General features: G+C 31.1%; 1 protein-coding gene across 1 annotated transcript; it reads left to right on the top strand.

Moving 5' to 3' along the window:
• Positions 1-195: 195 nt before the first annotated feature.
• On the top strand, positions 196-21,820 carry LOC132723766 (uncharacterized). The gene is made up of 10 exons (XM_060708544.1): positions 196-336; positions 3,357-3,420; positions 7,264-7,437; positions 7,737-7,819; positions 7,987-8,019; positions 10,888-11,004; positions 11,480-11,529; positions 14,799-14,911; positions 15,729-15,829; positions 17,602-21,820. The coding sequence occupies exons 2-10, from the start codon at positions 3,362-3,364 to the stop codon at positions 17,826-17,828; spliced, it is 957 nt and encodes a 318-aa protein (XP_060564527.1). The 5' UTR covers positions 196-336; positions 3,357-3,361; the 3' UTR covers positions 17,829-21,820.
• Positions 21,821-22,487: the final 667 nt, after the last annotated feature.

The raw sequence follows: 22,487 nt of genomic DNA, 5'->3' as shown, positions 1-22,487 counted from the left end.
TCACCATTGTAATTGTTAATCTTTCAAAATATACATATGTAATTGATCTCAGATTGACAGTGAAATAAACAGAAGAATTCCACTTTAAAAACTTGACTGATTTCTTGATTTATTTTCGAAAATGAAATGTCCTAAATTCTTTCTGTTTGGGGAGGTAATATGTAACGATTTTAAATGTTTCAGATTATATTCACACAAATGAAAGAGTTAACCCAGTGATCACAAATCTCAAAAGGTTGTTGGCTTAGATGATTTTCATCGTCTGCTAGGTGGTGAAATCATAAATAAGAAAAAAAGAGAAGGAACTTTGTCTGGAGGTCAGAAATAGCAAACAAGGTAAGACCTCACTATGTCCACTCTGTTACATGACAGATATTATAAATTTATTGCTCAATAGTTTTAGAATAAACTTTGAGAAACACTTTTACTATAGCTAAATAGATTTAACCTTTAACATATCATGAACCAATCAGTGGACTTTTACAGAACCTTGTATTAAGCACCCTAAATGTTTTTATCACCAGACAAAAGTTGTGTATGCTCCTATCATCTCAGAAATGTTATTTTACCAAAAATATCAATTGATGTCATTGAAATTGTTATAAGATTATTTTGGTAGCTATCTCCTATGGCAGCTTTTTGTTTGTATTATAAGGAAATGCAGACCCGAGACCTAATCTGTTGTTGAAACTTAAGTATTCAATGATATTTAATTCTCCAATTTTAAGTAATTGCAATTTAAGCTAGCCATCTTTTAAATATTGATAAGGAATTGTGGGACCAAAAAGTCTGTGTTTGTTTTCTATAGAAATGAACCTTATAAGTAGCATTGCTGTAAATACCCTTCAGGAATTAAGCTTAGATTGGGAAACTGGTTTTAGATTGATGTGATAGGGTTATTGGTAAGCTGTTTATTGCATTTAATTAGGACTTTAAGTAGCTTTTTTATTCATATGGAATGGTTCATAAGATAATTTACACAGACAGAAAGGTCTTTATTGTGCTTGGTGAAACAGCATGCGATTTTTTTTCAGACAGCTGTTCCTTCTGGATAGTGAATAATACATATGTTTAATTTAAGATGCCAATAATATGTTATAGAATTATGCATGGAATTAAAAATTGACATCAATAGATATATTTGAATTTTACTTAAAAGCTCAATTTATTAGATACTTTGATCATTTTGTTAGTTTGGACTTGTTTTGGAAGAAAGTAATAGAGGTATTGTTACAAGTCATGTCGCCTTCCCATTGCTGTTGCCTTTCCCCAAACTTTAACATTGATCATAACTTTTTGATAAGTTCTTAGTGTATTATCTTCATACATGGCCGCAAGAAGCCTTGGCACAAGACCTTCAAGTAGACCAGACTTTTCGTCCGTCGTCGATCTGTCAGTTGTCTGTCCGTAAACTTTTACTTTTAACGATATCTCCTCATAAACCCCTAAGCCAATCTCATGCAAACTTCACAGGAATTTCCCTTTGGAAGTCAACTTAAAAAATTGTTCAAAGAATTTAATTCCATGCAGAACTCTGGTTGCCATGGCAACCAAAAGAAAAAACTTAAAAAATCTTCTATTAAAAAACCTAAAGAGCTAGAGCTTAAATATGTGGCATGAAACATCGTCTTGTCAGTGTCCTATATGTGCATAGTAAAATCTTCTTTAAAGAACCCCAAAGAGCTACAGCTAAGATATTTATTATGAAACATCTTCTAATGGGTGGCTACCACATTTGTTAAAATAAAAGCCCGTGGGTTTAAATTGGCTCCGCCTTGTTGGCCTATATACAGGTGAGCGATTTCAGGGCCATCATGGCCCTCTTGTTGTTGTAAATGGCTATAACTTGGTAACTTTTGAATGGATTGTCTTCAAACTTGATCACAATAATCTTTTAGGATAGTCCTTAAATGACTTGAAGGTCAAATTATTGAAATTTTCAGTTTTTGCTACAACTGACTATAATTTTGTTATAAATGAATGGATTGACTTCATATTAAGACACAACATTCTTTAGGATAAGACTTTCATGTATACCAAACTCAAACTAACCTTGGCTAATATATGAGCTAAAACTTAAAGGTTAAATTATGGAACGTTACTGATTTTTTCTATAATTGACTGTAACTTGGTAATAAATAAATGGATTATCTTCATACTTTGGACAAGTCCTTCTAAAAATTGAACTGACCTTGACCTTTAAATGATCTTGACAGTCAAGGTCAAATTTTATTAAATTGTCATAATTTTGTTATTTATATATGGATTTGATTTTTACAAAACTAAACGTGCTACCAAACAAAAAAGAATATGCCATCAATGTCAAATTAATGGTATTTTCATGTCTTTTTCCTGTAACTGGTTATAACTTTGTTATTCATAGATGGATTAACTTCATATTTAGACACAGCATCTTTTAGGTTAGGACCTTCATGCTGAACTGATATGTCATGAGCTTTAAATTACCTTGACCATCAAGGTCAAATTATTGGATTTTGGTTAAGTTGTCATAATTTTGTATTTTTTGTACAGATGTGATTCATGTGTAGACAAAACAACACTTATGACCAAACAGACATGTTGAGTAATATAGATATGACCTTAACATTTAAATGACCTTGACCATCAAGGTCAAATTATTGAAATTTGCTTATATTTTCTTAACATTTGTCATTTTGTAAGGAGATGGTTCATACTTGGACAAAACAACAAGTTTGTCTTGGCAGACTTATTAAAATGAAAAAAAAGGGAAAACGAACTAACTTTTTAAAATTTTCTTTTGTTTAAACCATTTATTTGTATAGAAAAAGTTTAAAAAGTCAAGCATTGTCCTGGCCCAGTGGTGGCTCTTGTTAATATGCCAGTTTGTATCCATTACAACAAACACATACATTATTAATTTTTATATTATACTGATTATGATCATAAGAAACACTTGACAGTCAAACATCTTGTGTTTTAAAATGAATGCATGATTTCAATTTTCTCTAACTTTCCTATTTCTAACTAAAGGGTGAAGTTTATGGCTACCAACAGTCCCAAACCAAATGAGTGCCAAATAAAAAAAACTGTACAGAAATCTGTACAAAATGTGATCCTTTCTTTTAGCTCAGACATAATATATTTTAATACAAAAAGAAGTTGTTAAAGAACTATAGTTCTTGGGATGGTAGTACTCAAAATTATTTACATTTGCAACAGAAAATCAAAGATGTAATTTTGTGGTTGTTTAATGTTTGCTTGTTGCATTTTGTTGTATATTTATTGTTGTTATTATAGCATTATTGTTGTATATTTATTGTTGTTATTGTGGCATCATTGTTGTATATTTAATGTTGTTATTGTTGTTTATTTAGAGTACATGTCTGCATGCAGATGGATGGAGAATAACAATGGGCATGGAGATTACTTCTTTATTAGGTACACAATATTTAACATACTGTAGAACCTTGATAGCAGGGCCTGTTTCTTTATTAGGTACACAATATTTAACATACTGTAGAACCTTGATAGTAGGGCCTGTTTCTTTATTAGGTACACAATATTTAACATACTGTAGAACCTTGATACTAGGGGCCTGTTTCTTTATTAGGTACACAATATTTAACATACTGTAGAACCTCGATAGTAGGGCCTGTTTCTTTATTAGGTACACAATATTTAACATACTGTAGAACCTTGATAGCAGGGCCTGTTTCTTTATTAGGTACACAATATTTAATATACTGTAGAACCTCGATAGTAGGGCCTGTTTCTTTATTAGGTGCACAATATTTAACATACTGTAGAACCTTGATAGTAGGGGCCTGTTTCTTTATTAGGTACACAATATTTAACATACTGTAGAACCTTGATAGTAGGGGCCTGTTTCTTTATTAGGTACACAAAATTTAACATACTGTAGAACCTTGATACTAGGGGCCTGTTTCTTTATTAGGTACACAATATTTAACATACTGTAGAACCTTGATAGTAGGGGCCTGTTTCTTTATTAGGTACACAATATTTAACATACTGTAGAACCTTGATAGCAGGGCCTGTTTCTTTATTAGGTACACAATATTTAACATACTGTAGAACCTCGATAGTAGGGGCCTGTTTAAATATAGGAGGATATATAAAAAATAAGCACATAATTTTGCTTTTGAAAAATTACATTCAAAAGTAAACATATCTTTTTTTCTACCCCTGTAATTAGTGCAGACAAGGATCGTCAGTGCTGTCTGATCATGGTCTGCACTGTTTGCTATTATCAGTACATATTTTGACATATTCCTTAAAAATATGAATTGTTTGTCAAGTTTGAAAGATGGACATGTCCAATTAAGATATTTAGTGTAGTAAGGTTTAATAAATGGACCTTTTGTTAGGTCAAAATTTACCATATTATTGGGTTAAATCTTTAGGCAGAGCTGTCTGATGTAATCATGAAAACGAAAACCTACCATTACTATCCACGGCAATCCTTTATTTTAAAGGGTCATAAATAACCTTCAAGAGAGCACAAATTAATGAAGTCAAAATGCTATCCTCTAATTTTCTTGATATAATACCAGATAACTCATGACCACAGTTTCTGGTTCTTAAACTTTTTATTTCCCTTTTCTTTCTTGTTTCATTCAAAAGTTATTTTGATTAAGAAAGAAAACCTTTTTTATTAAATACCCATTGATATATATATACAGGTATACTTTTCTTTAATGAAGTAACATAATAATTGGATTATAAATAAGCCCCTGGCTTTAGGCAGTCTTCAGGCAGCTAGCTTTCCCAGAGCATATGTTATACATGCATGAAAGGGTTTTAGTATTACTTGAGACAAATGTTCACCACAATGAGATGTCATTTGGAGGGCCTGAGCCAGGTCTCTAGGACAAAGTTCAAAAGAAAATGCCTATTTTGAGCAAAACTTCTCTATGCATTCATACATCATACATTTTGATACAACTTGGCACATAAGCTCAACATTGTGAGGCATAGTCATAATGTTGTGTGCAAAATTCGGCTCCCTTTTGCCAAGGTCAAGGTCACAAGCAGAGGTCCAAGGTCAGATAAGTAAATGGAAATGTAAGTATTGTGGGGTTTTAAAGTAAATGTTCACTGTTGTGTGACTGGGCTTATTTTTGACAAAATCTTATTACATAATAGAACTTCTTCTATTGATATTTGTGATTGGAGGGCAGTTGGCTATGAAGTTAATTTACATATATATGTCATTGACATAGCTGTGAGGTAAGAAAAGACTTACTTAGGGGATTAACACAACTTATTTGTTAGGTTTTTAAAATCATTTTACATTTTTACCAGAAGCTATGTTCATATTTGATACCAGCAGATAAAGTAAATATCTTTTGTTTGATATAACATATAAAGCAAAACATGTATTAATTGATATCTAAATTTGTGTTGGTTTTGATCCATTTGTCCTATTCATTTATTACAGTAATTCCATATTGAACATGATGCATCTATATAAATGCTATCTGTAAATATGATGGAATAAAATATAATTTATTTGATTATGGTTTAAACCTGTAATCTTATTGCCATTGTTGTTCAACTTGAACGCCTCAAGCAGGTTTATGAAAATAAGTTAATACTCAAACTGATATTTAATGTCCTGAGTTATTGTTGAACAGAATAATTGTTTAAATAATAAAAAAAGGTAGGACTATGTGTTGCAAGGGATTGTCATGAAGTTGTAGAGGCTACAATACAGTATATAAATAACACATGGGTTTGTGGGTAACAGTGAAAATATCACCCCCAACAAATACTGTAATCTATTGTACTATTTTTTAGGGAAAAAGGGAAAAAATATGTGACTAGATTTTTATACTGTTAAAAAGTACTGTTACCCTGTAGCAGTATAAATTTCATAGTCACATGGTACACATGCTTTAACAGTAAGAATTACTCCCTGTAGCCTATGGCAAATTACCATTACAAAACAGTGAGCGGTAATAATATGGTCTGACATTATTACAGTAGAGGCAAATTTTGTTGAATGTTTCAAATACAATATGTATCAGTGGTAAATATTGCTAAGCCCTCCATTTAATTAAAATTTAATAATCATTGTTACATAAAGGAATTTTTTTTATAAAAACTGCTGCATTACATGAAGTACTTTGAAAATCATTTAAATGTTACACTCTCATTTGTTGAGAAAGATAATGGTACATAAAACATACATGTTGTCCCTTGATTGGTAAAGAAAATTACATACATGACCTTTTTGATGCTCGTGGTGCATTTTGCTATGCAAGGTCTTTGACTTCCTTTGGTTGCCCATATTTTGTTATTTATCTTTTGCTTGGGCTCATAAAAGTGAACCTATGTCACATTGCCAGTGATGATATTTGAGAAAGATTGATTGTTGTATTTAGGGAATTGTTTCAACAATTATTTGGAGATTCTTACTCGAGCAAGGTTTTGCTCTTGTTTAAGGAGATGGGGTATCCATCTAGCACTTATTCTTCTCATCTTTAAATCACATCTGAGAATTGTATGAGCGGCTCCTACTATATACTTAGTTGTAAATCTTGCATCAGTAGCAATCAAATCCTTAACTTTATCAACCATTTTTGGCGAAGTTGCAGTTTTCGGATGGTGTGCATGAGGTGCATCTTTTACGGAATCCACACCACTTTTAAATTTCTTACACCACCATGTGACAAATAAAAAAGAAAGTTCATTGTTCCCATAAACACAACATATTTCATTTAATATGTCTTTTGCCTGTATAACAAGAATACAGCGGTTCTTGACATAGGACATTATTTGGTCAGTGAAAGGAAACCTTTTCCCAACCATTTTAGCTAGTAGGTACATTGTAGATAGCGTAAATCCAACTATTGTCAAAGCTATACTGAACTGATTTACACATGTATTGTATCTTTTGAGAGCTTACACAACCATCTATGCGATACATGTAATAGTTCTTGCAAAATTACACCCCTGGTATAGCTAGGAGGAGTGGGGGCATTTGTGTTCTTTGGACACATTTCTAGTTTTAATCTATGTAAGAATTTCAAATTTTATGTTTTAAGGCTTTTTGACCTCAGTGGAGCGCTTTTAAGATGAATGTTACTGGAAATATCCTGTTTTGTTTGATTTATAGATAACTTATGATATAAGTTGTCAGACAGTATAAAAAAAAAAAAATGTTACAAAATATAGTTTTCTGGAGTGAGTTGCTGTTGACAAAGTAAAGGTATTTCATGTACACAGTATGATTTTATAATTGATATATTACTACAGATGTAATGCAAACCTAGACAGCAAAAATGATGACACAACAAACTTGAAGCCTGGTGATATATTCCTGGTGAAGAATTCCCGTTGTGTTGATGAACAATGGCAAGGTCACATGGTGGATGCAGCAACTGGTGACGTGGCAACAGCAACCCTATCTCTTATACCCAACATGCAACTGTAAGTCTTAGAACTATGTCAATGTAAATATTTAGATTAAAATTTCTATATATATTAAACATTTGAAATAGACTAAAATTTGTCATAGCTGAACCGCAGCTTATAAGCAATTTTTCCTAATTTCTAATATTGTTCACAAGTTTTTAAAGATTTATTTTATTTGACCAGTCCTATATCATATTTGTTGTTTGTACTACATTTGTATTAACCTTTACTCAAAATGTTGATGAGATCATTTACTTTAATTTCACATACTGTTATTAATTTTTCATCATTAATTTGATCCTTTAAATTTTTAGAGCCATGCGTTCCCTGGCACGATACAGGTGTAACAGCGTTGAAGAGGAAGAATCAGGGAAAAGGCGTGGCTTCAAAATAAGAGGTAAAAATGATAAAAGACAGGATGCTTTGTATGTAGATTAAAGTTCAGAGAAAGGATATTTGTATAGTATTATGAGTTGCAGACATGATAAATCTCTGTTTTGATATATTTAACTTATTATAGACTATTTAGTCATTTTGATAAAATCAAATAAATTTTAATTGCAGGTCAAGCTTATGATAGAGTGCTACCAATGAAAGGTAAAGAAAATTTATATGATTAAATTTTCATATCAGTAAAGAATTATTACCACATTTTAAATAACACATTTGATTGTCACATAATGCTAGAACTGTACTAGCATCTGTTTTCAGTCTGTTATAGCTGTAGGCTTTCAATATTTGAATATTGTAATGAATTATATTGTTTAATTAGTATATTGATTGATTAACTACAAGCAGGAATTAATATAGAAGATTATTCATAAATTTAATGAGACCTTGACTAGGCAGGTTTTTTAATGGCATATATTTATTCATATCAGCTGAAGAGATAATAACATTACCTATGATAATATACTTGAATGTTACCAGTTGCCAATGAATTTGCCAAAGAATTGTAATATATGAGCTAACAACTTGTGTCATTCTGAATGGTTGCTACTGTTTTTATATTGACATTTGACATAATTGTCAAATGATAATTATTGAATGATAGAATGATAACTATTTTATAGAGTTTATTGAAACTTTTGAAATATTTTTGAATATGATAAAAAAGACACTTAAAAGGGGAAAAACATAGAAGTCACATATCTCATTTTTAGCTCACCTGTCACAAAGACAGTAAGACAGTAAGACAAACTTTATTTATAGTCGGTTATGGTTAACAGTACAAAACATAAGCTTTAAGCTTGTATCCGACATGAACAAAATACATGTATAGAAAATAATAACAAGAAACAAAGAAACAAAAATAAACAGACACCATAAGATAATAATACATACAATTAATTTATATAGTCATTGTAATGAGATCTGAGCATTTACAATGAAAATACAGTCATATCTATTAAAGGTAGTATAACAGGGTTTTACATATATACAGATACATAGTACATAATTCAAGGAAAAGACTAAATTTATTTACAAGCAAAAAACAGGAATCAAGTAAAATAGAACATAAACCATTAGATGCACATAGAGCAGGCACACTTGTCATTACTCCATGTTTCAATTAGTTTTTGCTATACACATATAAGGAAAATCAATGACCCCCAGGGCAGGGCCATTTTTAACCCCAGGGCTTTTATTTGAACAAACTTGGTAGACACCCATTAGAACATGTTTATATTTTATTTTATTTTAGAACCCTGTTATACTACCTAAAGTGACAGGGTGAGCTTTTGTGATCACTTTTCGTCCGGCGTCCGTCCGTCCGTCCGTCCGTAAACTTTTACTTTAAATGACATCTCCTCATAAACCACTAAGCAAATTTCATCCAAACTTCACAGGAATGTTCCTTTGGTGGTCACCTTTAAAAATTGTTCAAAGAATTTAATTCCATGCAGAACTCTGGTTGCCATGGCAACCAAAAGAAAAAACTTTATATATTTTCTTTTAAAAAACCCTAAGAGCTAGAGCTTAGATATTTGGCATGAAACATCTTCTAGTGAGTGTCTACCAAGTTTGTTCAAATAAAAGCCCTGGGGTCAAAATTGGCCCTGCCCCAGGGGGTCATTGATTTTCCCTATATGCATATAGTAAAAACTTAAAAAATCTTCTTTTAAAGAACCCAAAGTGCTAGAGCTGAGATATTTAGCATGAAACATCTTCTAGTGAGTGTCTATCAAGTTTGTTCAAATAAAAGCCCTGGGGTCAAAATAGGCCCTGCCCCAGGGGGTCATTGATTTTCCCTATATGCATATGGTAAAAACTTAAAAACCCAAAGAGCTAGAGCTAAGATATTTGGCATAAAACAACTTCTAGTGAGTGTCTACAAAGTTTGTTCAAATAAAAGCCATGGGGTCAAAATTGGCCCCGCCCCAGGGGGTCATTGATTTTCCCTATATGCATATAGTAAAAACTTAAAAAATCTTCTTTTAAAGAACCCAAAGAGCTAAGGCTAAGATATTTATCATGAAACATCTTCTAATGAGTGTCTATCAAGTTTGTTCAAATAAAAGCCCAGGGGAAAAAATAGGCCCTGCCCCAGGGGGTCATTGATTTTCCCTATATGCATATGTAAAAAACTTAAAAAATCATCTTTTAAAGAACCCAAAGAGCTAGAGCTTAGATATTTAGCATGAAACATGTTCTAATGGGTGTCTACCAAGTTTGTTAAAGTAAAAGCCCTGGGGTTAAAAATGGCCCTGCCCTGGGGGTCATTGATTTTCCTTATATGTGTATAGCAAAAACTTTAAAACCTTCTTTGAAAAAACCCAAATAGCTAGAGTTTAGATATTAAGCATGAAACATCTTCTAGTGAGTGTCTACAAAAATTGTTCAAATAAAAGCCCTGAGGTCAAAATTGGCCCCGCCCCGGGGGTCATTGATTTTCCTTATATGTGTATAGCAAAAACTTAAAAATCTTCTTTGAAAAAACCCAAATAGCTAGAGTTTAGATATTAAGCATGAAACATCTTCTAGTAAGTCTCTACAAAGTTTGTTCAAATAAAAGCCATGGGGTCAAAACTGACCCCGCCCCAGGGGTGTCATTGTTTCTAACTTTATTTGTATAGTAAAACCTTTAAAAATCTTCTTTTAAAAAACCCAATGAGCTAGGCATGAAACAGCTTCTTATGGGTGTCTACCACGTTTGTTCAAATAAAAGCCCTTGGGTTAAAATTGGCCCTGCCCGGGGGGGGGGGAGGGAGGGGCAGGGTGCCTATATACAGGTGAGCGACCTCAGGGCCATCATGGCCCTCTTGTTAGATTATCTGCCCTTGAATTTGTTTTATTGTTTTTATTAAAGGTCATTTTAAGGACAGATATTTAATACATCAGTCTGAAAACTCTTATTTTTACTTTTGGTTTATGTTTTTCATTTTATCCTTGGTCACAACACAAACTTTTATGGAATTCCATATAAAATTATATTTAATACAGAATACATTCTGCTATTTTCAGCTTCAACAAAACTCCCAGTTCACATTATTGGACCAGACAGTCAAGTGACATCTGCTATGCTGGACTTGATCTCAGCTAATCTATCACATAAATTCTTTGTTGACACAAATAATAGAGGTAATATACTTAGTGGCAACAATAGTGTCTGTGTGGGAGATAAAATTATATCTTTTATAGCCAACTAACATGTTCTTACCTTAATGTATGGTTAAATATTTTGCATTGCTCTTGACTAATTTAATTTTAAATACATATTTAATTTTTACAAATGCAGATATATTTGAAGTGAGAAGTTGTAAGTTTGTTTTTCTGTACTACAACTATGAAACCTGAAAAAGTTCAATATTGTCACCTTAGTGAGTAATGGGTCAATATATTAATTAATTCCTTATATAATTGAATAGGTGTTAACCTATTACTACTCTAAGTTGACGATATTTCTTAATTTTAAGTTAAATACATTAATTGATATGAAATTCTTTACTTTTTCATGGTTGATGATATCTGAAAAAATAAATTTTACCTAATTCAAGTATAATATTTATATAGATATGACATTGTTTATTGATCATTGTATGATATAATATTTTAGATTCAGGGAGTGCAGCTGATGCTGGTGGGGAAATGGAGCTTTACAGACAGGTATATATCTTTCTTATATTCATTTTCCATTCATTATATAGAGTGAATTTATTGAACAAGTTGAATACAATTATTCAACAAGTGCATTAAATTCAGTAATGAATGTACACAAATATAATATTCTATTTATCACATAACCAAAATGAAGACTGTTTAAAGTGAAAAAGAATAATATTATTTTTCATCAACAAGCCTATAGTGTAATGCTAGCATTTTGCGTGTATTTAAGATATGTTTGTATAACGCAAATGATGTATGCATGGCGGTGCAATACAATTATTACGAAGTTGCAAAATCGGCATGGGTATTATGATAAATTGTTATAACTCAAAACTTGCTGAATTGATGTACTGGATTATCCTGATCTAAATTTGGAACAGTCTATTCAAACTTAGAGATTTCAATGAAAAAAAATTCAAGCTACCAATATAGTATAAAGTCTGATCAGACTTCACGGACATGCAGACAGAACTAAGAACTTGTTCTGTAATGGTGTTAGAATATCTTTATTTGATGACAGTGATAAAATATGATCATATCTGACTATACATGTTAAAATGGTCACAAAGTAATTACTAATACATATGTATGGGAATTCAGTTAGAATTGTTATATAATTTTTCTATATATTTCTGTCTATAAATCTCTTGGAATTCATTGTCATTCTGTAATTTATGATATACATTTTACTATAGATGAAATAGAAAACGCTATTAAATCACTTAAGAACAATAAAGCTTGCGGTGTTGATCGTATAGTAAACGAACATATAAAAGAGTCATTCCATATCTTCAAGACCATATATGTTAAACTTTTTAATATTATTTTTAGCAAAAGTTGTATTCCAAAATGTTGGACAATTGGTGTTATAAATCCTATTTACAAAAATAAAGGGGATGCGACTGATCCATCGAATTATAGATCAATTACACTTCTTAGCTGCTTAGGGAAATTGTATACTGCTGTTTTAAATATCCGACTGCAAAAATTTACATCTAATCATGATATTATAAATGAATATCAGGCTGGTTTTAGAAAAGGTTATTCAACTATTGATAACATGTTTGTATTAAATACTCTTGTCGATTTGCTCAGAAATAGTAAAAAGAAATTGTTTTGTGCTTTCATCGATTTAAAATGTGCCTTCGACAAAGTTTGGAGACCAGGTTTATGGTCAAAATTATTGTCATATAATATCAATGGAAAATTTATAAACACAATTAAAAACATATATGAAAATGCAAAGTCATGTGTATGTGGTAATGGTAATATGTCAGATTATTTCAAACCATCATAATATTGGAGTACGTCAAGGTGAAAATCTTCCACCGATTTTGTTTTCATTGTATTTAAATGATTATATGAATATTTAAGTACCAATAATGTTTCCGGTGTAACATGTAACAGTCACGATTTAGAGGATAGTGCTTTTAACTATGTAAAACTGTTCTTTTTGTTGTACGCAGATGACACTGTAATTTTTGCTGAAACAAAAGATGACTTACAACATGGTTTAAATATTTATAAAAACTATTGTGATACCTGGAAACTTACGCTCAATACAACAAAAACTAAAATTTTGATTTTTACAAGTGGACGACGCATGTCATATAATTTTACTTACGGAAATGAACTTTTAGAAGTTGTAGACGAGTATAAGTATCTTGGTATTCTTTTCAGTAGAAGTGGTTCCTTTTTCAAAGCAAAATTATCTATCGTGAAACAGGGATCCATTTAAAGCTATGTATAGCCTTATAAAAAATGTAAAAAGTTAGAATTGCCAATTGACATGCAAATAGATTTATTTAACAAAATTGTAAAAACCTGTCCTACTGTACTGATGTGAGTAATATTATGGATTGGTAATATTGATTGTATTGAAAGAGTACAGCTTAAATTTTTAAACTATATTCTAGGTTTAAAGTCAAGTACACCAAATTGTATGATGTATGGTGAAACTGGTGTTTAACCACTATCTATTTGACATTAAATGTAGAATTATATCATATTGGTCTGACTTAGTCATTCCACAACAGAACAAGTTACCATGTTTGATATATCGTATTTTGTTAAATAATTTTAATAACTCCCAGACTGTATCTAGATTAAGATTTCAGTGGATAAAATTTGTTCAGAATATTTTGTATGAATGTGGTCTGTATAACATTTGGCACAACCATGAATTTCATAACCATAAATGGTTAACGATGTCAGTCAAACAGATTTATTTCTAAATGAGTGGTATTCTGATATTGAGAATTCTAGTAAATGTATAAATTATAGATTATTCAAACATAATTTTTGTTTTGAAACATATCTTGTAAAAACTCCATCAAAATTTTTACAATACATGATAAAATTTAGAACAAGAAATAACAAATTACCAGTAGAAACCGGAAGTTGGAACAACATCGAACTTAACAGGCGTGTCTGTACACTGTGTGATAGATCAATTGGTGATGAATTTCATTATATTTTTGAGTGTCCTTGTTTTGATAACAGCAGAAAACGTTTTTTGAAACATAACTATTTACAGAAACATAATATACATTCTACTGATCTTCTTATGAACACTGATGTTAACATTCCAGATTACAAAAAACTTTGTTTATTTATTAAAGAAATTATATTAAGATTCAAATGAGCCAAAAATTGTATAAATTTAATGCTGTGGAGAACCCTATTGAAGTATATGTTTTAATACTGACTCACCCGCAATATTTATGTTAACAATTTATATATCATGTTATTTCGATACTGTCTGATTCTGAAGCCTCATTTATTATGTAATTGTATTATTACCTCATGTTGTCATTTTTGTATGATCTGAGTGAATAAATAAAATTGAAATTGAAAAAAAAAAATGTAGTTGTACAGTCATGTAATATATCTGTGTTTTTCATCATCATGACTTTGTCAGCAGAATTAATAATGGTTGATTTATAAGTTAATTAGAAAATGATTCAAACACACATTCAGACATTTATTGGCTAGACTAATCAAGTTAATTGCCTGCAAATTAAGCAGGATAAATGATGAATGCTTGGAGCTGGGACTCAATTAGCAGTCCCAATGGTGACTTGGATACCAGAATGTCACATGCTTCTTATTAATGAATTGTTTCAGTTTTGATAAGGGAATAATATATTCTTCAGTAATAAATATCTCAAAAGAATACTTCCTGTAATTAAAATTAAAATTAGGTCTGAGGGTTCAAATAGGTGAATTCATACTTTTCAAAATATTAAAACCTTGTGATTCTATTTTAGGATAGGCATATAGTTCATATTGGAAGACTGGATCACATGAAGTCTCGACGATCAATTCACTGTATAACTGTGCTAATTACTGTCAATGCTGAAATATCATCTGTTGATATAAAGTAAGCTCTTGCTTTTATCCAGACAGATTACGTATCTCAAAATTTAAAGTTACATTATTTAAATTAGTGATGAATTCTTATGTTTTTGCTGACAGGAATTCTCTTATGGCCCTGTTTCACACATTATCTTAAATGCTTTTGACTTGAATGTTCGCCATTTATTTTTACTTTTGAGAATTGTTATAATATACAAGAATATGTCTTTAGATGTTTTGCAAAAAATTGAGTGAAGTACAAAATGTATTTCAGTGAACATGGTACAATAAGATGAATGTACTTTTATGTTCTGTTTGCTGAATTTTATTATTTATGTGAAAATCCTGAAAAGTCACTTTGATTCTTACTGATTGGTACATGCTGAAATCAAAGAAAAATGTTTTGCATTGTTTAATATGAGCAAAAAAGGGGCAAAAAAGAAAGAAGAAAAAAGGGCCAGTTGAATGTTTTTGGTTTTGATGTTCTTTTGAAATGCTGAAAACAATGTTATCATTTAAATCTTTTGCTTCATCAGTAATTTAAAAAAAAAGCAACAAACAAACAATAATGTTATTTATTTGAACTGTTTATAAGTGTTATGTCAGGAACAGCAAAAGTTTGGCATGATATCTTGATAAAAGTAATTTAAAAATCTAAGTTGAAATATTGTCCTATATATGTTACTAGTATAGAGCAGTTTAAAGTCTACCTGTGTATCCACTATATTTTAGTTATTTGATATAGAAATAAGGTTTATAGTGAAAACATGATTTTTGTCCATGCTACTAAAGATGACAGGATTTTTCACACCACATGTCATATACTTTTATTTACTGTTTAGGAACTTGTTTGGAAGTGAACATACCATAGAGTGTAACAGAAATACCATTGTACAGTGTGAAACAATTCGACAGAAACTTTTGGAGTCTGGACATTACTTTGGTAAATAATATTGAATTTGTTTGTACATCAAAGTATATATTTAGTTATATAAAGATTTTTGACAAGTTATATGGCCCTATATAAACAGCTGTTTGAAAATATAACCTGAGCCGCTAAGCAAGGGTTATATTGCAATCAACCATTTATATTATTAGTTATGAAGATTTTGATGGTTATATGGCCCAATATAAACTGCTGTTTGAAAGTATAACCCACACCACTAAGTTTTTGAGAAAAAAGTGAGATTTCTTAGAAAATTGACAGCAGCTGTTTATATAAAACTACATAAACATCATGATTATCCAATGGAAAGTCACATTACAAATGTGCAGTATTATAAATATGTATGTACATTAATACTGAACAAAATCAGGAAAAAAAAACATCCTTTTATTGTCTAGGAGATTAAGATCTGGTTTTAGATGCATGAAGATAGAACTATGTCTCCTATAAAATGTATTTCTAAAGGGAATTTCTATAACAGCAAATAACAAATATTGTCATTTGACAAGGCTTAATTCTAACATAACCTGACAATTTCAGTGGTACAGTATTGTTATTACACTATGTTAAGGTTTTACATGCAAGTTCTATCTCAACATTCACAGAAAGTCCACACTTGAAGCTTGTCTGGAATCATAAATGTACATCATATCTAAGTCCAGTAGCTCTAATGTGGATTTTTACTGATCTATTTGTGAACTTTCTTGGTTTAGGTTGTATGTGCAAGGCATAACCACCAAAAGCATTCACTTCAATTTTTATACATGTTCAAGATCATTGTTGTAGGTCACTAGCTAAGACACATAACTCTATCATTGAATTTTATTCAAGTAACTCCATAATTTTTAAACTTAAAAAAATATGTCAAGGTAATGCATGCAAGTTACATCCCTAAAGCCATAGAAGACATTCTTTTAAAACTTTATACATGGACATAATTGTAGTTACATACCATGACCCAAGTGGAAACTTTATACATGGACATAATTGTAGTTACATACCATGACCCAAGTGGAAACTTTATACATGGACATAATTGTAGTTACATACCATGACCCAAGTGGAAACTTTATACATGGACATAATTGTAGTTACATACCATGACCCAAGTGGAAACTTTATACATGGACATAATTGTAGTTACACACCATGACCCAAGTGGAAACTTTATACATGGACATAATTGTAGTTACATACCATGACCCAAGTGGAAACTTTATACATGGACATAACTGTAGTTACATACCCAAGTGGAAACTTTATACATGGACATAATTGACGTAAAATACCATGACCCAAGTGGAAACTTTATACATGGACATAATTGCAGTTACATACCATGACCCAAGTGGAAACTTTATACATGGACATAATTGTAGTTACATACCATGACCCAAGTGGAAACTTTAGCATGCAATTTCACAGAAATCTTCTAATTTTATGGAATTTATAAAATTCCTGCATGGCTCCAGTTGTGTATTGTTTTTGTCTGACATGGTGTATAAAATAACAGTTTTAGTCATACTGCTACATGTTCTGTATTCAGTATCTGTAAAAATAAGTTAACTTATTGCACTGGTAAATATAATAATAATTATGCTAATGACCCGTACAGCTGTTTATATTAATATCTATTTTGCATTTCCTGCTTGAAGTAGGAGGACTGAAAATTAAATTGAATAACAAGTGAATGCTCAAGGGAAATCATCTAGAATGTCCACATATTGTCTAGCTATATACTCATCTCTTCCATATTTATTGTATTTCAGAAGAAATCTGCATTTCGTCAGTGCATACAAAAGAAAAGTTATTACGGAGTTTCAAGGAACATATAGAAACAGCCCAGAACCGTATATTATGGTTAAGCAATAAAGAAATGGATGAGCAAGTGGCTAATACATATTCCACATATCTGGGTCACCTCTGTGATCTGTCAAAAACAATGGCAGAACTTAGTAGACAAAACAGCTCTGAGAAATTTGAGGTATCAAAATAGAAGAGCCTCTTCTGGTTTCATGTATTTAGTCAGTCATATAGCATTAAAATGTCCAGTTTAGTTTTCTAATTGAAAACTCTAGTTCCATGTGATTTTGCATTTAGTTGTGTAAAATGTTAAATAGTTTATCATAAGAAATATAGCTATGTTTTACTGGCTTATCTTTAAATAAGACATGTTTTAGTTGCATATGTAAACAGTATTTGAAATCACAGTTTAGTTTTTGAGTATAGCAAGAACATGTACACTATTCTATAACTGGGGCATTGTTGGACATGTTTAGTGGCATGAGCCTGCTTGTTCTGAGAATGTCCACATACCTCCACCTCCTTAGTCATGTACTTGTATGTAGAATCAGCTGCATTTCCTCTATATGCAGTTATGGGCATTCACACACATTTTGTTAAGATTTTCATGTATACATTCATAGAAATCCATGCTTTTAGACTTGATGTTTGTGCATAATACATGTATATAACTAAGTCAACTTAAAGGATTACTGTAAGAACAGCTTTTATTGATATTGAATTATGTATACATATAATGATGATTGCTTATGTTTGATTAATTCTGTTGCCAGTTGGAGCCATGCTTAGTTTTTTAACCAATGTGTTCATAATATTTAAACTGCACACAATGTATTCTACTATCATAAGTTTATTATAAAAGACTGAAAGAGATACGATTTTACTATTTGTTTATTTTATTTTGTTTGTTTCAATGACATTTATATTGATTCATATGTCATAAAATAAAACAAGAATTACAACTCTCTTTTACACAATTTTTGAGTTACTGCCCTTACTGCTCTTCATACTTAATATTTTATCTGGGGCTAACTGAAGATGAAATTTAGAGTTCATGTGATGAAGTATGGAAGTTAAAATACCCCTTTGTTTACATTTTGATACCATTATGACAAATCATTGCACATTCAGCACTATTTTCTTCAGGTGATGACCCTCTAACCTGCTCTAAAACCACTTTTAAAACATTATAAAATGCATGTTTGCCCCAGAATTAAAATGTGTTCATTTCTGAGGCTTAATTTACATTTAAAGGTTGTATAATGATGGGTTTTATCAGTATCAAGTAAAGCTTTACTGATTTACTCCCTCAGAAATAGTTCCTTTATAAATAAAATGGCATGAAAATATGATAATAAAATAAGATTATTGTATATAAAGTGTTGTACAGAAATGTACACTGTATATTATGATGTATGATGATGTTTGGTGTTAATTACTGGTGTTCTCTATTTTCACTGTAAATATGTATTTTGTATTTGGGGAATGGTAAAAAAATGTGCCATATGCATCAAGTTCTTTATATTTATTTAAAAATTGCTTAAGGTCTTAAGATTCTCATACTTAAATTCAAGTTCAGTTGTTGATATCAAAACCATTTGCTAATTATGGTTCAAAAGTTTTATGCTGTCAAAGTAATAATGAAGAGAGAGAATAATCACAAATATAGGAAAGCTTATATATTTTAATTTTACCCTTAAAGGGACTCCACTGAGATTTTTTGACATGCTGGGTCTAAAAATATTTTTCCGAGATTTAGGTCTTACCTATTAACTTTTGTGTAAATATTTCTCAGCTCATTCCCTAATCTATTTTTTCCAGGATTATCAATTTTATAGTGAAAAGTAACCCAAAAATGAAAAGCCTTGCAATGCTTTTCACTCATTCAGCTAAGAATCACATAAACTGATTTTTAGTGTAATTCTGAGTATATTTTTTTGTTATCCTTTGCAGATTTTTCCATTTTAAGCTCTTCACTTGATATATTTTTTTTATATTTTTTTATGTTTTATGCCTTTGGACCTCAGTGGAGTTTCTTTAACCTGCTTAATTGCCCAGATTTAAATTTGTCTTAAATTGAGCTCACAAATTGAGCTAACAATAGTGTAGAGACTGGCAAGACTGGTCTGACTATTCTGGTGGCAAATGACTTTTGATTCCAGCAATCTAATATTATATTGTGTTCCATGTGACATTATTTCATGTTGATTGATTAGATTTATTTGTATTATTTGTATGGACATATCTATATTGCTTTCTACATATTATTGCTTCTTGTTGAAATATTCATGATGTTTTTGGATGAAAATTGGATTATAATATGGCAGATAATCAATGCAATTCTAACTTAGAGGTAGTAAAATTCCCACTGCCAAAATTTCAAAGTTTTTTTTATATCTCTTCTCTTTGATTATTTAAATTGAAATGGAGTAAGTGTTGAAATGATAATTGAAGATTATAGTCTTAAATTTGATATAATAATCTTATTTTGGTTTGGAAGCGCTATTATATTTTCTGTTGATTCTTGTATCTTAGCTTGTTGTTATACATATTGCAGTATTTATTTTGAATTTAACTTTTTTAATTTTATGATGTTTGTTATGAAGAATGATATATTATAGTTTATTACAGTTTTTTTTTGTGATTAAATAAACATTTGAGAATTCATTATCTACTGAACAAGATTTTTTTCAAAAGCAGTGTATTTTTACAGGCTCAGAACAGTAAATAAACTGAAGATTAATATAGTCTACAGTTGTTAGCTCACCTGTCACAAAGTGACATGGTAAGCTTTTGTGATCGCTTTTTGTCCGGCTGTCGGATGTCCGTAAACTTTTACTTTAAACGACATCTCCTCATAAACCGCAAAGCTAATTTCATCCAAACTTCACAGGAATGTTCCTTTGGTAGTCAACTTTAAAAGTGTTCAAAAAATTTAATTCCATGCAGAACTCTGGTTGCCATGGCAACCGAAAGAAAAAACCTGAAAAATCTTCTTTTAAAAAACCCAAAGAGCTAGAGCTAAAATATTTGGCATGAGACATTGTCTGAAGAGTGTCTACCTAGTTTGTTCAAATAAAAGCCCTGGGGTCAAAATTTGCCCCTCCCAGGGGGGTCATTGATTTTACTTATTTATATATAGTAAAAAAATTTCCTTTACAAAACCCAAATAGCAAGAGCTTAGATATTAAGCATGAAACATCTTCTAGTGTCTACAAAGTTTGTTCAAATAAAAGCACTGGGGTCAAAATAAGCCTGGCCCCAGGGGTCATTGTTTTTCCCTTTATGTATATAGTAAAAACTTAAAAAATCTTCTTTAAAAAATTCCTAGGAGCCAGAGCTAAGATATATAGCCTGAAGCATCTTCTAATGGTTGTCTACCAAGTTTGTTCAAATAAGGGCCCTGAGGTTAAAATTGGCCCCGCCCCAGGGTCATTGATTTTCCTTATATGTGTATAGTAAAAACTTAAAAAATCTTCTTTTAAATAACACAAAGAGCTAGAGTTAAGATACTAAGCATGAAGTACCTTCTAGTGAGCGTCTACTAAGTTTATTCAAATAAAAGCCCTGTGGTCAAAATTGGCCCCGCCCGGGGGTCATTGTTTTTCCCTATATGTGTATAGTAAAAACTTAAAAATCCTCGTTTAAAAACCCCCAAAGAGCTAGAGCTTAGATGTACATATTTATCATGAAATGTCTTCTAATGGGTGTCTACTTAGATTGTTCAAATAAACACCCCTGGGTTAAATTTGGCCCCGCCCCAAGGGCCTATATACAGGTGAGAGATTTCAGGGCCATCATGGTCCTCTTGTTTTTCAACAGTTTGTTCAAGAGAACTGTCTAACAAAACAAAACAAAAAGATTGGTTAATTTATCTGGTTTTGTGAAGGTTTTATTTGCTGATACAGAAACAATAGTTATCACATCACCTTGCTTATGTTTGTTAGAGTTAGAATTCCATTTGTATTCATCTGGAATACAATACATATGTAATACAAACTAGAAAAGCTGTACACACATTTGTTGATATATGCCATGTTATCAGATTAAAGCTATTTTAAAAAAGTTATTTTTATAATATTTTTATATTCTTTACTTAAATCCAAATATTCATATTCAGATCTATATAATTTACACAGATAGATGCTTCATATTTCTACAATAAAAGGATTTGAAATTTGAGAATGTTGTATTTATTTGGTTCCCATAGATTAGAATAAATATAGTGCTGGCATATGGGTAAAAATAACAGGAGGAAATAAAACTTGCACCTTGGTATGTACTGTCTTAATTTCTTAGTGTTAGTCTTTCAAAATATATGATTGACTTAGTAATGTCTGATATATTTTAATTTATGAGTCTTTGCTCTGGTTCTACTTTCCCCCCTCTAACAGCCAACATCTTACGACACTTCTGCATTAACATACATGGCTTTGTGTTATGGACTGATGGCCAACATCGATAAACTGTTTTCTTTTGTTACCTTTGATTCAAATTGAAAGACTACCAGAACGCCTCTATTTTAATGATTTTGCATCTGGTATTCAGTAAGTATGATTGTAGTCCCGACTCGTGATGACTTGTTTTAGGAGCCAAAATTTCGAATGTTCGTTTCGAAATATATACTAAACTACGTATATCAGATTGAAAAAGGTTTCATACAAACATCAGGGGCCATCAAGTACATCTGTAAAAATCGTTGTTTTTGTGGTTTTTTTTAGCTCACCTGAGCTTGCTCAAGGTGAGCTTTTAGGATCGTTGAATGTCTGTCGTCCGTCGTCCGTCCACACTTGTTTGTTAACACTCTAGCAGTCACATTTTTTGCCTCAATCATCATCAAACTTTGTAAAGG

This window comes from Ruditapes philippinarum, unplaced genomic scaffold (genome assembly GCF_026571515.1).
Source record: "Ruditapes philippinarum isolate M1 unplaced genomic scaffold, ASM2657151v2 ctg561_1_1_1_1, whole genome shotgun sequence".
NCBI classification, from domain to species: domain Eukaryota; kingdom Metazoa; phylum Mollusca; class Bivalvia; order Venerida; family Veneridae; genus Ruditapes; species Ruditapes philippinarum.
Note: the sequence above shows the minus strand (reverse complement) of the source record. Positions and strands in the feature narration are given on the sequence as shown.

Coding starts and splice junctions, on each gene's coding strand:
- LOC132723766 (XM_060708544.1), top strand. CDS start 3,362: ATGTCTGCATGCAGATGGATGGAGAATAACAATGGGCATGGAGATTAC. Junction 7,438..7,736: donor CTTATACCCAACATGCAACT/GTAAGTCTTAGA, acceptor TTAAATTTTTAG/AGCCATGCGTTCCCTGGCAC. Junction 11,530..14,798: donor AAATGGAGCTTTACAGACAG/GTATATATCTTT, acceptor ATTCTATTTTAG/GATAGGCATATAGTTCATAT.